Source organism: Rattus rattus, chromosome 1 (genome assembly GCF_011064425.1).
Source record: "Rattus rattus isolate New Zealand chromosome 1, Rrattus_CSIRO_v1, whole genome shotgun sequence".
Taxonomy (NCBI): Eukaryota; Metazoa; Chordata; class Mammalia; order Rodentia; family Muridae; genus Rattus; species Rattus rattus.
The window spans coordinates 154,545,982-154,560,949 of NC_046154.1; the positions used below are offsets into that span (position 1 = coordinate 154,545,982).

Below are 14,968 nucleotides of genomic sequence, written 5' to 3' on the forward strand. Positions count from 1 at the left end.
CGGCGTGATTGTGGTTGTGATTGTGGTTGTGATTGTGGTTGTGATTGTGGTTGTGATTGTGGTTGTGATGGTGATTGTGATGGTGGTTGTGATTGTGGTTGTGATGATGGTTGTGATTGTGGTTGTGATTGTGGTTGTGATGATGGTTGTGATTGTGGTTGTGATGATGGTTGTGATTGTGGTTGTGATGATGGTTGTGATTGTGGTTGTGGTTGCAGTTGCGGTTGAGGTTGAAGTTGAGGTTGTGGTTGAGGTTGCGGCTGCGGCTGTGGCTGTGGTTGCGGCTGTGGCTGTATCTCCTCTATCTGGGAGTCTGAGGAACTGTCGGAGATCTGGCCATCATCGGCTATGTGTTCCTTGTCAGTGGTTGGGGGCTCTACACACAGACTGCCAGCAGACCTCACTTGTGCTTCAGGAGTGTGGTCTGACTTGACTTGGCTGTGGAGAGAAAAGATCGCCGGTGTGGGTGTGTGAGGGCAGCTGAGGTTGGCTGGGGGCCCTCCCACCAAGTGTGTCTCTGAGGGAGAGCTGGTAAGAATGTGGTGTCAGGGGGTTGGGGATTTAGCTCAGTGGTAGAGCACTTGCCTAGGCGCAAGGCCCTGGGTTCGGTCCCCAGCTCGAAAAAAAGAAAAAAAAAAAAAAAAAAAAAAAAAGAATGTGGTGTCAGCTCTGCTCTGCAGGCAAGCTTGCCCCCACTTTGAGGACATCTGAACATAGGCCTGCAACTCTGCTCCTCATGGGACACGCTTGTCCAGAGGCCCCCCGTACACGCACATATGCAGACGCACACCCAGAGCGGCATTCGCCGTGCTCGTACGTACACACACATGCAGACAATCACACCACATGCACACTGAGTGAACGTGCCCTATACAATCCCTTCAGAGGATTACATACGGTCCGGTTCCAGAGCGGCTGGGGACTCCGATGCTGATGCTGGGGTTACGAGAGTCCGACCCCGAGCCAAGGCCTGTAGCACTGGTTCCCGACAGCCAAGGAGAGAGAGGCAGACAGTAAGAGGATAGTGGAGCCATGCAGGGGGTGGTCGAGACGCAAGACAAGGAGTGTAGCCACAGTCAGGAGGCTCGCAACAGGTAAAGGGACAGATAGGCAAATTCAGTCATGGGGACAGACAGACAGAGGGTCAATCAAGACCCAGGAGCAAGCTAAGGCGGCCTGATAGTGCCATCCCGGCACCCAGGAGGTAGCGGCAGGAAGATCAGGAACAAAAGACCACCCTTGTGAGGAGGGGGGTAGCCTGAGCTACTTGAAGTCCTTTGTCTCAAAATAACCTAATTAGCCATGTGTGGGGCCCTTAATCCTAGCTCTCCAGAGAGAGGCTTAGAGAGGTGGATCTTTATGAGTTTAAAGCCAGCCTGATCTATAAAGCGAGTTCCTAGCCAGCCAGGGTTACATAGTGAGACCTTGTCTCAAAAGAACAAAGCAGAAAAAAATGTAAAAAAAAAAAAAAAAAAAAAAAAGGTGTGTGTGGGGGGGAACAAAACAAATACAGTATCCAAACCAAGCCCCGTGGGCATCTGCCCCATGTACTTACCGTCCCTGGTTATCCCAGCTGCTATGTCCAATGCTCTTCCGCTTAGCTGGCTCGCGGCGCTGTCTAGAGCCACGTGGTGCTTTAGAAACAGAGGTCTTATGACGCGATGATACAGTAGCAATGCCCCGTTCCAGGGCCCGGGTGTCATGCAAAATAATAGGAAGGCGCACTGCATAGGGACATGGAGCTGTCACCACAGGGTCCGGCCCCACGCATGGGGACAGCATGCTGTCACCACAGGGCCCGGCCCCATGCATGAGGACAGCATGCTGTCACCCACAGGGCCCTGCCCTACACAAAGGGACACACCACAGGGTCAAACAGGGCACCTATGCCCCCCCTTCCCCCAGGACTAGCCCACCTGTCCCCCTTGCCTGCCCCCTGCCCCCAGGGCTGGCCCGCCTACCCACCTTGCCCGCGTAGTAGAAAGGGAACCAGAACAGGAGTAGATCGCTGAAGAACTCGACTAGACCGAACAGGGCGTACACCACCCAGTAGGTTAGCCACACAGTGTCGTCTTCCTTGTTTGGGCTCTCGATAGCTTTGACTCTGTCCAGGTAGGAATGCACGTGTCTGCCCTCAAGGTGCCATCTGGGAACACCAGAAGCCCCCCACCCTGTGGACTGCCTGCTACACTCACGAAGCATATGCGGGGTATACAAATCCGATGACATTGCAAAGTAGAGACGCCCCGTAGCCGAACAGAAGATACAGGCCTAGAAGGGTGAGGGCTCCTGCAAAGACAAGAGCTTTGGGCAAGGCCTGGCACATAACACCTATCTGACAGCTCCCTGTGCCTCTTCCTGGTGATGCCCTGGGCAGTGAATCCCTATCACTGAACCCTGGCTTCACACCCAGGTCTCAGTTTTGGATCACAAATTCAGCCTTTTTCCTCCTCTTCTTCCTCCTCCTCCTCAAGACAGGGTTTCACAATGAATGCAGTTCTGGTTGGCTTCAAAGTCATGGAGATCTGCCTGCCTCTGCCTCCCGAGTGCTGAGATTGGAGGCGTGTTCTGCCACATTGACTGTCTTGGGCATTTTGTTTTGTTTGGAGTTTTTTTGAAACTGTCTTACTGTGCAGCCCAAGCTGGCCTTGGACTCTGCCCCCCACTCCCACCTCTGTGTCAGTCTTTGGAGCCCTGGATGACAGAGCACACAGACTACACAGTGAGCTCAATGGCAGCCTGGGCTCCAGAGTCCACGTTTCAAACCCCACTACCCAAAAAGGGTAGGGAGAGATGACTCAGTTGGCCAAATGCTTTCTATGAAGGCCCAAGGACATAGGTTTGGAACTCATGACATGCTAACAAAGTGGAACCAACAAGAACAGGCTTGCTGCAGTGTGTCTGAAACCCAGCACTTGGGACAGGGTGACAGAGACAAACAGATCCTTGGACCTCACTGGAACAGTCATTCTACTGAAGCGATGAGCTACAGAATCGGAGAGCAAGTGGAGAGAAGCCAGCGATGGCTCGGCAGGCAGGGGCACTTGCCAAAAAAGTGGGCCATGTAATCTGATTTCTGGAGCCACGTGATGGAAGACCTGTGTCTCTGTGTCTCTGTCTCTCTCCCTACAGCATGTGCTGGAACTCCCCGCCTTCCAAACAAACAAGGTGAAATATCCCCTGCTCTCAGGTTTCACTTGCTCTCCATGTGCAGGTGTGTCCGGGGTTCACCTTGGCACCCTGGGGCGCTTGTGGTTGGTTGTGGTTCAGTAACTTCCTTACCACACTCCACAGAGCAGCCTTTTGGCCACTAAGACATTCTAGGCGATGAAAAGATGGGAACCACCATTGTGAACTTGCTGAGGGAGAGCCAGGGGCTTTGGGAAAGTGTTTGGGGGAATCTGGGGCATCATTGTGCTCCACTGAAAGTCAGAGGTTGGGCAAAGGGGGGGGCGGTAGGAAGGCTTATCCACTTGAGGGGACCTTTGCCCTCGGGGCAGCTGGGACATCTCCTTCCTCCCCCAGAGACTGTTATCTGCAGGGACACAGGCTTCTGAGTCTAAGGTCAGAGTCCCTGCCCCTCCTTCCATCTGCTCTGGGTCTTATCTCCTGGGACCTGAGGACAAAGAAGGAGGGGGCAGCAGCTGGCCCCAATGACCTTTGTACCACTGCCCCGAATCTAAGTAGCCAGTCTCATTTAGTGTCTGAGGGCACAGTGTGGCCATTTGGGGCAGTTGAGATAAGGGTCCTGAAGCAGATGGGGGATGCCACTCTGTCTCTGGCATTTGTGGGGGTGGAGAGGGCTCTCCCAGTGTACTCAATCTCTTTAACTGCAGCCTCAGCAGGAGGAAGATAACCTTGGACAAAGGCCTTCGGGCAGGGAGCATAGGCATAGAGATGGACGGACAGGACAGGTGAGGGGTTTCCCAACACAGCCCCTGCCTGGTGGGTCTCAGGTCCCCTCCTGGCCGCCCCCTGCCAGGGTACTATGATGCAATTTGCCTAGTGATGTGGAAAGCCAGGACACCTGGGCTTGCCTGCACAGTGGGGCAATGAGCTGTCTTGCAGTGCTGAGTCACAGGTGGAATCTGGACACAGATTTGAGAACCCCCACAAACACGGGAGTACGGGAGTACGGGAGCCCGTCCTCCAGCTAGGGAGGAAGTCACAGTACATGTAATCTTAGGGATCTGTAGCAAAAGGCTTCATGTCCTTCACACAGAGCCACCATAGTCTGGAGACTCAGGGAGGGAGGGGGACTTCAGAACAAGGCTGTGGGCCTCTGAAGACCCCAAAAGAAGCACACTACAATCATTTCAGAAAGATGACGTGCCAAGGACCTTATCACACTTCAGAAGGGTCTGGAACAAGAATGGACCTAAACACAGTTGGGTGTTTGAATGGATGGTCCCTCCAGACAGATTCCCCACTTCCCAAACCCCATCCACCACCTAAGCTCAATAAATATTGACTCAAAGCTCTTGTGCTGGGGCACAGAGGAAGAGGAGCAGAGAGTCTGGGTGCTGGGTCAGTTCCCTCCCAGCCTGGGCCTTAGATGGCCCAGAGATACATGGGGACATTTCTCCATGAGAATATGTGAGAAAGAGTTGGTTGGGAATACACAATGGATTGACTTGACGGGATGGGGGTGTTGTCCCTTGTTTTCCTACCTACATAAGGGCCAGTTGGGCCACTGGAAAAACCAGACTTGCAAAGAAACCAGACTTGGGGCCTGGTATACAGCCAGAGCTCAGAGGAGGCAGGTCACAAGGAGAGGGCTGCAGGACCCTAGGGTGCCCTTTTCCAAAGACCTTGGAGGAGAGGCAAGGCAGGCAAATGAAAATCCCCCTTTTCAGGATTCTAGGATGATATCCTAGAGGTAGGCCAGAGTACCAAGATAATATCAGGATCCATGGGGAAACCAGAATGTGCTCCCCTTCCATGGATAAGGATTCAGGACATCTTGGTTAACTGTTGGGGACCCAGCTAACGCACTCCTTCCCAGGCAGGACCCTACCTCGGTGCCTAGTACCTCATAAGGCCTTTTGCCAGGTCCATCAGAGACCTGAGATATGCACTCCTTCTAGGTCTGAGTCCTTATGGCCTTGTAGAGGCCCTCAGGGACCTAGAATGTGCAAACTTTCCAGGTCAGAGTCCACAGAACCTCACCGTGCCTAAACAGGGACCTGGGATGAGAGTCCACTTGAGAGATGGGATGCCACGACTAGGCCGGAGCTCTCAGGGCCACTCATAACTCGTGGGAAACCTAAGTTGTAAACCCCACCAAACTTCAAGGTGCCTAATCAGTACTTGGGTCGTGCAACTTATCCAGGGATGGGACCCAGGAGCCAGGTCTGGGTTCCCGGGGCCTCCTGGAACTCGTCTAGGACCCATGACATGCGCCCTTTACAGTGATGGGACCCCAGGTGCCCGTTGGGGACCATGCGACATGCACCCCTCTCCAGGCTCACCCGCGGCGAGATACCGCTTCTCTACACCGGTCCTGGCTTCGAGCGCCCCCAGCGCGTCGGTGGCCACGTTCTTCTGTTCCAGAAAACGTTCGAAGCGCTGGCGCAGACCGTCCATTGCAGCGGCGGGCGCGGGGCAGGCCACTAAAGCAAGCCCGCAGCCTCGCGCACCGGTCCCGCCGAGAGCGCACCACTTTGGCCACCCGCACACCGCCCTGCCCCGCCCCCAGCCCGCTGTTTTCCGCCCCCGACCCTGACTCCGCCCCCGCCTCCCGGCTCTGGCCAATGGGAGGGCAGGGCGGACAAAGGAGGTGGGGCTTGCCCCGTCTCCCCGGCCGCATGGCCCTCTGGCCAGGGTGGAGGCCGGGGCGGCAGCAAGGAGTCCTGAGGGGGCGGGGCACCAGGCTGCTGGCATGGTGATTGGTCAAGAGGGTGTGGCACGATACTGATTGGACAAGCAGTAGATTATTGACGGACAGCGAGTGGAGTGGGTGGAGCTAGCTGTGGGGCAGGTGGGAGGGGCCTGGCTAAGGTCAGCGCTGATTGGACAGACCAGAAAAGGCGGGGTTGATCACAAAGGAGGCGGGACTACACTGGAAAAAACGAAGCTGATCTCGAAGGAGGGGCGTGGAGAAAAGTGGGCGGGACCAAAAAGGTTGAAGGCACCTGTTACCTTAAACCTGCTTCTAAGGGGCAGATGGAGGCGTTGCCCTTGTGTAAGTGGGGAAAGTGAGGTTCCCGAAGGCTTAGGTCCGTATGGATGTGATTTTCCGTGTGGGCTATTCCCACCCCTCACGGGTGGGGGAGGAAGGAAGCGCAAGGCCCCTTGGGAGTTGAAAGCTTCAGGTTGCTATGGTGTCCAGGTTGGGGAGGCTTCCTGAAGCCCCGCCCCCGCCCCGCCCCGCCCCCCGCTATGCGGCCCTCCCAGACAGCGCTGTGGCTGGGTCTGGTTTTGTCTTTGGCCCTCCTGGCTGTGGGGTGGGCCTCAGCCCGACCACCCATCTATGTCAGCAGCTGGGCAGTGCGGGTGACCAAAGGTTACCAGGAGGCTGAGCGCCTGGCACGTAAATTTGGCTTCGTCAACCTGGGACAGGTGGGTGGGTCATGGGGTGTGGGCCTGGACAACCTCAGACCTGGACCAATGGAAGGGTGTCCCTAAGACCTTCCCAAATATGCGTCTGTGTGCCCCTCCATGTTCAATTTGGGATTCTGTGGCTCTCATCCGAACCCCTGGTTGAGGCATATAAAGTCGTGGAGACCCTATCAAAGGAGCAGGATCCCAGCAATGCCCCTGTCCATCGCATTCCCAGATCTTTCCTGATGACCAGTATTTCCATCTGAGGCACCGGGGTGTGGCCCAGCAGTCCCTGACTCCGCACTGGGGCCACCGTCTGCGCCTGAAGAAAGAGCCCAAGGTGAGGCTGAGCTCATGACTGCTGTGTTCTAACCAGTGGCCTTCTGTCATTGTTACAAGTGGCCTGTACGGTTGTGAAGTGGGCCTAGTTGGGGAAGCCATGTGTGATCAAGGTGCATCTGTAACACAACCTAGCATCTGGGGGTACTCTTTGATAACCTTGCTTATCATGGATGGAAAGTCTCATGCGCTGTCCTTTTTCCACTGAAAGCCATGGGATGTAGGAAAGGGAACTGGTCCATTTCAATACTCAGGCAAGCTGGAGTCAGTGAGTGTGCAGGTGACCTGGGGCAGAGCCTGAGTTTTTGGTGCTTCTGTAGGTGTCCAGTCTACATTAGGCCAGTCTGCCAGTGGGAACAGCCCTTAGATGGCAGTCATAAAATGGGGGCTCAGTGGTTAAGAGCAATGACTGCTCTTCCAGAGGTCCAGAGTTCAATTCTCAGAGACCACATGGTGGCTCACAACCATCTGCAATGGGATTCGATGCCCTCTTCTAGTGTGTCTGAAGACAGCGACAGTGTACTCATATGCATTAAATAACTAAATAAATAAGTCTTTAAAAAAAAAAAAAAACAGGCATGGAGGTGTGGTAGTATGAGCCATAAAGGATTACAGGAGGGCTGGAGAGATGGCTCAGAGGTTAAGAGCACCGACTGCTCTTCCAGAGGTCCTGAGTTCAAATCCCAGCAACCACATGGTGGCTCACAACCATCTGTAATGGGATCTGATGCCCTCTTCTGGTGTATCTGAAGACAGCTACAGTGTACTTGTATATGATATAAATAAATAAAATATAAATAAATCTTTTAAAAAAAAAGGATTACAGAATACACTCGAGGGGGGGCTCACCCACACCAGGACCTGTCTTAATTATTGCTATGACAAAACACCATGACCAAAGCAATTTATAGAAGGAAGACTTTATTGGACCTTACTGCTTCAGAGGATGAGTCCGTGGCCACCGTGTCGGGGAGCACAGCAGCAGCTGGTCAGACCGGCGCTGATAGCTCACACGGGGGCAGGGAGAGCTAGTTGAAAATGGCATGGCTACTGAAACCTCCAAGCGCACCACCTCCTGATCCTTCTTAAACAGGTCCACCTACTGGGAACCAAACAAAGTATAAAGGCCCATGGGAGCCATTCTCATTCAATCCACCACAGGGACTCAGTGTCTTTAGAGGCCAAAGCCTCTAAGGAAGAGATTGAAGACAAATAGGAGGGGTAAGGGGGAGAGGAGGAAAGGGGAGAGGACAAGAGGAGGAGAGGAATGGTGGATGGACAGAGATCAAGCCAGATCACCCAGGAGAACATGGCTCCTGCGAGAGATTAAGATGGGGTCTAAGGGGAAGGAGACAGGCGATGGTTTTCGCTCATCAACAGCACATGCAAAGGTCCGGGGTAGAAGACAGGACTTTTTCCTGGCCAATGGCTGTAGCTTTGAGAGGAGCAGGCTGACTGCTGTAGGCCAGCTGGGCAGTAAGTGTGAGACTGGAGGAAGGTGGAGGGGATTGGGGCTAAGGCTCAGAGGGTAGCGTGCACAGTGAGATGGAATCCTGCATTCCATCCCAGAACCACCCAGGCATGGCAGCACACTCTAGTCATCCACTCGCTGGAGGAGTGGAGGCAGGAGGATGAGGAATTCAATGTTATCCTCAGTTGCATAGAATTTGGGGCTAGCCTGGGCTACATGAGACCCCCATCTCTGAAAACCAAAATGAAGCGACAGTGAGATGGCTCACAGGGTGAAGGTGCCAGCCGCCCAACCTAGCTGAGCTCAATCCGCAGATCCAGGTAGAAGGAGAAAACAGACTCCCACGGTTACTTTTTTGTTTATTTTTCAAGTCAGGGTTTTTCTGTGTAGCCCTGGCTTTCCCAGGAACACAGAGCAGCCCACCTCTGCTGGGATTAAAGATGTGCACCGCCACCTCCCGGCACCGCAACCTCCTTGCACCTCTGTTAGAATTTAGGATTTTCCTCTTTGTGTTTGTTTTTATTAACATGGATTAGTACTTGGCCAGCCTGTCTGTACCCATGCGTCTGTACCCATGTGTGCAGGTGCTCGAGGAGCTCAGAAGAGGGCATAAGATCTAGTCAGAGCTTGTTCCAGGTACCCGTGAGCCATGTGGATACTTGGGATTGAACCTAGATCCTCTGCCAGAGCGGCCAGCGCTCTTAAGCCTTGGGGCACCTCTCCAGGCCCACAACTTGACCTTTGACCTCCACACATACACCATGGTGCACGCATGTGAGGGCACACACACAGAAATGAGAGGGAGGGAGAGAGAACGAGTGCTGGGAATACAAATGGAAAACAGGAGTAGAAACATGGAGGTTGTGGAGGTCGTGTGACAAGGGCCAGGAGTGTCCTGACGAAGGAAGACTTTCACGCGTGCTGGGGGTTTTGAAGTGCCGCATTACTTTTGACCCCAGCACTCCAGAGTTCAAGGCTAGCTTCATCTCCACAGTGAGCCTCAGGCCAGCAAGAGCTACACAGTGAGACCTTGTCTCATAAGAAAAAAATCACACTGCTGGCCTTGGCAAGAAGGACCTAGGAAAGGGGGGAGGGGAGGAATTGGGCAGACGAGCCACACTTGCCCCTAGCGGTTTGACTCATGAATCATCAGGCCTGATGGTGTCTGAGAACACAGCTTTGAGGATTGTCGGGGACCCAAGCAGCAGCTCCTGCCAACGTGCCTGTCAGTTAGCAAGGACCTCCTCAGAGGTCTACAGCCCTTCTGCCTGTGGTCCCCCACCCCTGGAGGCAGTAGCTGGTTCAGCCCCCATGCCCCCTGCAGGTGCGGTGGTTTGAGCAGCAGACTTTGAGGCGGCGGGTGAAGCGCTCCCTGGTGGTACCCACAGACCCCTGGTTTTCCAAGCAGTGGTACATGGTGAGCACTTGGACTGGATGGGGTGGACAAGGGAGACCATCCCGAGACGCTCTGACCCCAGGTCCCTCCTTACCTCTCATAGAACAAGGAGATAGAACAAGATCTCAACATCCTAAAGGTTTGGAACCAGGGACTGACTGGCCGGGGAGTGGTGGTCTCCATCTTGGATGATGGCATTGAGAAGGACCATCCGGACCTCTGGGCTAATTATGTGAGTTGTCCAGGGATCAGAACAGTTGGCCAGGTCCCCCGGACACAGCTGGCCTCACCTCATTATCTTATTTCCCCTGCTTGCCCTGCAGGACCCCCTGGCCAGCTATGACTTCAATGATTATGACCCAGATCCCCAGCCTCGCTACACACCCAACGATGAGAACCGGTGAGCTAGACGCCGAGTATCAGGTGTTCCTGGGACCTGCAGAGACACCAAAGTCGCACGGGACAAATGTCCGTTTTCCTCCTTGCTCTGGAACTAGGCATGGAACACGCTGCGCTGGGGAGGTGTCTGCCACAGCAAACAACGGTTTCTGTGGTGCTGGTGTGGCCTTCAATGCCAGAATTGGAGGTACCAGGGGTGAAGGCTGGGGACAGGGTGTCAGGCTAAGCTTGACCAGTGCAGGGACCCCCGTTCCCATCACTGATCGCTGAGCAGAGCCAGGCCTCAGGCTGAGGGTGGCAGGGAGGTGGCCTGGTAGGGCAACCAGAGTTGGTGCTGGCGCAAGGCCCACGCCCACCCGCGCAGGCGTGCGCATGTTGGATGGAGCCATCACTGACATCGTGGAGGCTCAGTCCCTCAGCCTGCAGCCGCAACACATACACATCTATAGCGCCAGTTGGGGCCCCGAGGATGATGGGCGCACGGTGGACGGACCCGGCCTCCTCACGCAGGAGGCCTTCAGGCGTGGTGTAACCAAGGTGCACAGGAACCCTGGGCGGAGGGGGTGGGTCCCCGGGGTTTGGAGGGCTAACTCTGTTCTCTCGGGTCACTCCCCACCCAGGGCCGCCAAGGGCTGGGCACGCTGTTCATCTGGGCCTCGGGAAACGGTGGCCTCCACTACGACAACTGCAATTGTGACGGCTACACCAACAGCATCCACACGCTGTCAGTGGGTAGTACCACGCGGCAGGGCCGAGTGCCCTGGTACAGCGAGGCCTGCGCCTCAACGTTCACCACCACCTTCAGCAGCGGTGTGGTCACCGACCCACAGATCGTGAGCATCCAGCCAAGACCACGCCAGGCCCCGCCTACAGGGGCGTCTTCACCTAGGCCCGCCTCTTCAGGCTTCACCCCCAGGCGTCAACCTGGCTCCACCCCTCCAGATACTGGTCCCCAAGCATGTCCTGGGGCCACACAGGCCCTGCCCCTCCTTCCCCCATCCCTGGGCAAGATTTGTGCTAATGCCTAAGCTAGTTTTGCCCCAGTTACATGGAGGCTTCTGGCTCTGATGTTCTCCACCAGGAGGCCATTGCCTGTGTGGTCTCCACTCCCCTACCCCCACTTCACCAACCTTGAAGTCTTGAGTCTTGGCACTTTTTAGATGTAGGGCCATGTATCCTTTTGAACTCAGTGCTCAGTGGTTTTGGAATTTAGTCCTTAGCAGACCCTTAGTCCTCAGGGACTTAGTCCTCAGTACTTGCTAAACTTGGTCGTTAGCATTCTTTATTTGAGCCAGGTGCTCACAGTGTAGACCAGTCTAGGCCAAAAGTCCCAGCTTCTGCCCCAGTGAGTGCTGGAATTAAATTCCTGCGTCACTAGGCCCTCGCAGTACCTTTTGGGCTTAGTCATTCATGTGTTTCCCCAGCTTAGTCTCGTACTTAAGCTGATGTTCAGCACTTTGTAAACTCAGTCCCCAGTACCTTCCACACAAGTTTCCCATCTGGGCTGCGCACGGAGATCAAGGTCCCTCTGCTGTCTGTCCCCAGGTCACCACGGACCTACACCATCAATGCACCGACAAGCACACGGGCACCTCGGCCTCCGCCCCGCTGGCCGCTGGCATGATCGCCCTGGCGCTGGAGGCCAAGTAGGTGACCGTGGGGCCCCGCCCGCCGCCCCGCCCTCACGGGCGGCTCCCGGCTCACCCGCCCTCGCCCCCCCAGCCCGCTGCTGACCTGGAGGGACCTGCAGCACCTGGTGGTCCGCGCGTCCAGGCCGGCGCAGCTGCAGGCGGAGGACTGGAGGATCAACGGCGTGGGGCGCCAAGGTGCGGCGGGGCCAGGCAGGGGAAGGGGATGCCGTGTACGCAGGGCCAGTGACGGCTACCCCTCCCGCGCAGTGAGCCACCACTATGGCTATGGGCTGCTGGACGCGGGGCTGCTGGTAGACCTGGCTCGCGTGTGGCTCCCTACTAAGCCTCAGAAGAAATGCACCATTCGGGTGGTGCACACCCCAACGTGAGAGAGGCCCCGCCCCGATGGAGGGAGGGGCCCCGCCCACTGGAGGGAGGTCCAGAGGTCCAGACCCGACGCCCGCGCGGGGGGTTCTGTCCAGGTCTCCACCCTACACTTTGTTGTAGCCCCCTTCCTCCAGTAATTCCCCCACCTTAGTCCAAGGCAGGGAGGATGCCCCGAAACCTCAGTTTACCCATCTGAGGAAAGAGTGCCCTCAGGCCCTTGGACAGTGCACCCCCAAACCCGCCTCTGGGCTCTACCTGGCCCGCAGCAGACCCACAGGACCGTCCTCACCCACCAGCCCCATCCTGCCTCGGATGCTGGTGCCAAAGAACGTGACTGTGTGCTGCGATGGCTCGCGCCGCCGCCTCATCCGCTCGCTCGAGCATGTTCAGGTCCAGCTGTCGCTCTCCTACAGCCGCCGCGGGGACCTGGAGATCTTCCTCACCAGCCCCATGGGCACGCGCTCCACGCTTGTGGCCATCAGGTGTGAGAAATCCCCAAGGGCCCTGGGGACCAGCGGTGTCCTCCCTAACCTCCCACAGGTGGGACCCTACCCGGTGGGACTCAGAAAACTCCTGTGAGATGACGCAGTGAGCCCTTTCTCTCCTGTGCCACCCACTGGCCACAGACCCTTGGATATCAGCGGCCAAGGCTACAACAACTGGATCTTCATGTCTACTCACTACTGGGATGAGGACCCGCAGGGCCTGTGGACCCTGGGGCTGGAGAATAAGGGCTACTATTATAACACAGGTGAGGGAGTTGGCTGCGAGCTTGGGGCTGCTGGCCCTGCCTTGGTTGACCCTCAGCCACAGAGGGTCCTAGAGGGTTTCTTGGAGAGACCATGCCTTTCTAGCACAGAGTAGATGGCCAAGTCTCAGACATCTGTGAATAGTAGGTGTACAGCTATGGGGGGAGAGGGAGGGAGGGAGGGAGGAAGGGAAATCTGACTCATGGGGAAAGTGAGGATCTGGCTGGTGGTGCAAATTAGGTATAGGGTTACCTAAAGGAGGGGGGCACTGTGAGCACAGTGGCACACAGTAGGTGCAGTCACCTAAGAGAAGTGGGGAGGGGGTCTGGCCACTGGCACACAGTGATGTGCAGGAACCATGGGGGGTGGTCTAACCAGTGGCAAACAATAAAGTACCTACCTGGGAGATGTGAGGTGGTGTGGCCACTAGCACACAGTAGGTGCAGTTGCCCTGAGGAAGTGGGGGCCTCCAGCCACTGGCACAAGTAGGTGTGTAGCAGCCAGGCTTGGTTGAATGGGCCCTGGTTAGGAGGTACTGAGGTCAGCTACAGAGCCTGGCAGGTCACCGACAGCGTGTCCCCCTCGGTGTCCACGCGACCCCTGCCCAGGAACTCTGTACTACTGCACGCTGCTGCTGTATGGGACGGCAGAGGACATGACAGCGCGACCCCAGACCCCCCAGGTGACCAGCTGCGCGCACGCATGTGCAGAGGGACACAGAGGGGCTGTGCCAGGGTGAGTGGCCGCAGCGCATGGTCACTTATTGGGTGAGGAGGCGCAGCGGCCGGGATGGGCGGGCAGGCACTGGCTGCTCCCACCAGCTGCAGCCTCACTCCCTGTGTTTCCATTTTGTCCCTTTGCAGAAAGTCATTGTCCCCTCTCCATCGTGGCAGAACTCTGCCTCATCTCCAGCAAGCAGTGGTGGTGGCTCTACAGCCACACACAGCAGCCAGTGACCAAGGGACAGGACAGCTGTCACCCTCCTACCACACCTGCTTGGCAGCTTGACCAGCGACTACACTGCCTGTTCCCTGCCCCTCATGCTGGGAGTGCTTCAGAGCCCCTCCAAGGCTTGTCACCTCTGGCAGCCATCCTGGCTATCAGTCTTGGGCCATGGTGCTGTCCCTGCTAGCCAGGGCCTTTGGAAGGCCCCTCATCTTGAGGAAGGCCCACCTCTCCCCAGGCTAGATACCCCTGGAGAGCCAGAGATGCCCCACTCTCAGGACAGAAGGCCGGTACCCCAAGGCCCTGTTCCCAGGCCGGGATAGGAACATGCCCCAGAAGGCCAGGGCAGAGATCTGCATGGGTCACGTGACAGCCCGCAGCTCAGCCTCAGCTGCTCCCAGTGGAAGAGACGTTTCCTCACTCTTTTTGGAGCAGGTATGGCAGACAAGAGGTCAGACCACAGCCACCAACCACCTGCCCCTTCCTGTCTCCAAACCATCCCCATGTCTAACCTCATAGTTGGCAAATAAAGTTAAACAGAAGATGTCGAGTTTGTGGTATCCTTGAGGGTAGGGTGGGCTCAGGGTGAGACATGGGCCCCTGGAGGAATAAGGAACCACAAAGGAAGACTGCTCTGAGCCCAGAGACCCTTGGCAGGGGGATCCACCAAGTGCTGAACAGCCATAAACAGAAAGCTAGCTCACCGCCATCCCCCGTACACACACACACACACACACACACACACACACACACACACACACACACACTGCTCTTTTGAGACAGGGTCTCACTGTGTAGTCCAAGCTGACCTGGAACTCACAGAGGTCTGCCTGCCTCTGCCTCCCGAGTACTGAAATTAAAGCTCTACCACAAGGAAACAAGACTCTAGGAATACCTTACCCTGCAGCTAGGTTCCATCCAGCATTTATTGAGCGCCCACTGTGTACCTGGCAATGGTTGGACACTGATTACTATTTACTGCTCGGCCAGGGAGACACGAACTCAAAATCACTCCTTGCCTCCTACCACACGTGGTGACAGAAGGCACAGTCCCCTTTGATCTTACTGGATTGTGCCTAGGAGCATCTAGGCCTAGGGCTCTTTAAGA

The 14,968-nt window shown here is 56.1% G+C and overlaps 2 protein-coding genes across 4 annotated transcripts; one reads left to right on the plus strand and one right to left on the minus strand.

Annotated features, from left to right (window-relative positions):
* Positions 1-268: 268 nt before the first annotated feature.
* Positions 269-5,687, minus strand: Reep6 (receptor accessory protein 6). 3 transcript variants are annotated; one of them, XM_032907938.1, is made up of 6 exons: positions 5,472-5,687; positions 2,196-2,289; positions 1,966-2,104; positions 1,556-1,724; positions 898-978; positions 269-438 (listed from the first exon to the last, which is right to left on the minus strand). In XM_032907938.1, exons 1-6 carry the CDS (start codon positions 5,584-5,586, stop codon positions 401-403), a joined length of 636 nt encoding a protein of 211 aa, XP_032763829.1. In that variant the 5' UTR covers positions 5,587-5,687; the 3' UTR covers positions 269-400. The 3 variants fall into 3 exon arrangements, with proteins under 3 accessions (XP_032763829.1, XP_032763822.1, XP_032763814.1); XM_032907931.1 differs by having other exon boundaries at positions 1,556-1,634; positions 5,472-5,671; XM_032907923.1 differs by lacking the exon at positions 898-978 and having other exon boundaries at positions 5,472-5,671.
* A 694-nt stretch (positions 5,688-6,381) lies between these two features.
* On the plus strand, positions 6,382-14,408 carry Pcsk4 (proprotein convertase subtilisin/kexin type 4). Its single transcript, XM_032907950.1, is given in 16 exon segments — positions 6,382-6,561; positions 6,779-6,883; positions 9,678-9,770; positions 9,853-9,981; positions 10,073-10,149; positions 10,247-10,335; positions 10,513-10,685; positions 10,769-10,981; positions 11,694-11,794; positions 11,871-11,974; positions 12,047-12,164; positions 12,463-12,648; positions 12,793-12,917; positions 13,524-13,620; positions 13,622-13,650; positions 13,779-14,408. Coding segments are annotated over 16 exon segments (2,088 nt in total). The 3' UTR covers positions 14,048-14,408.
* Positions 14,409-14,968: the final 560 nt, after the last annotated feature.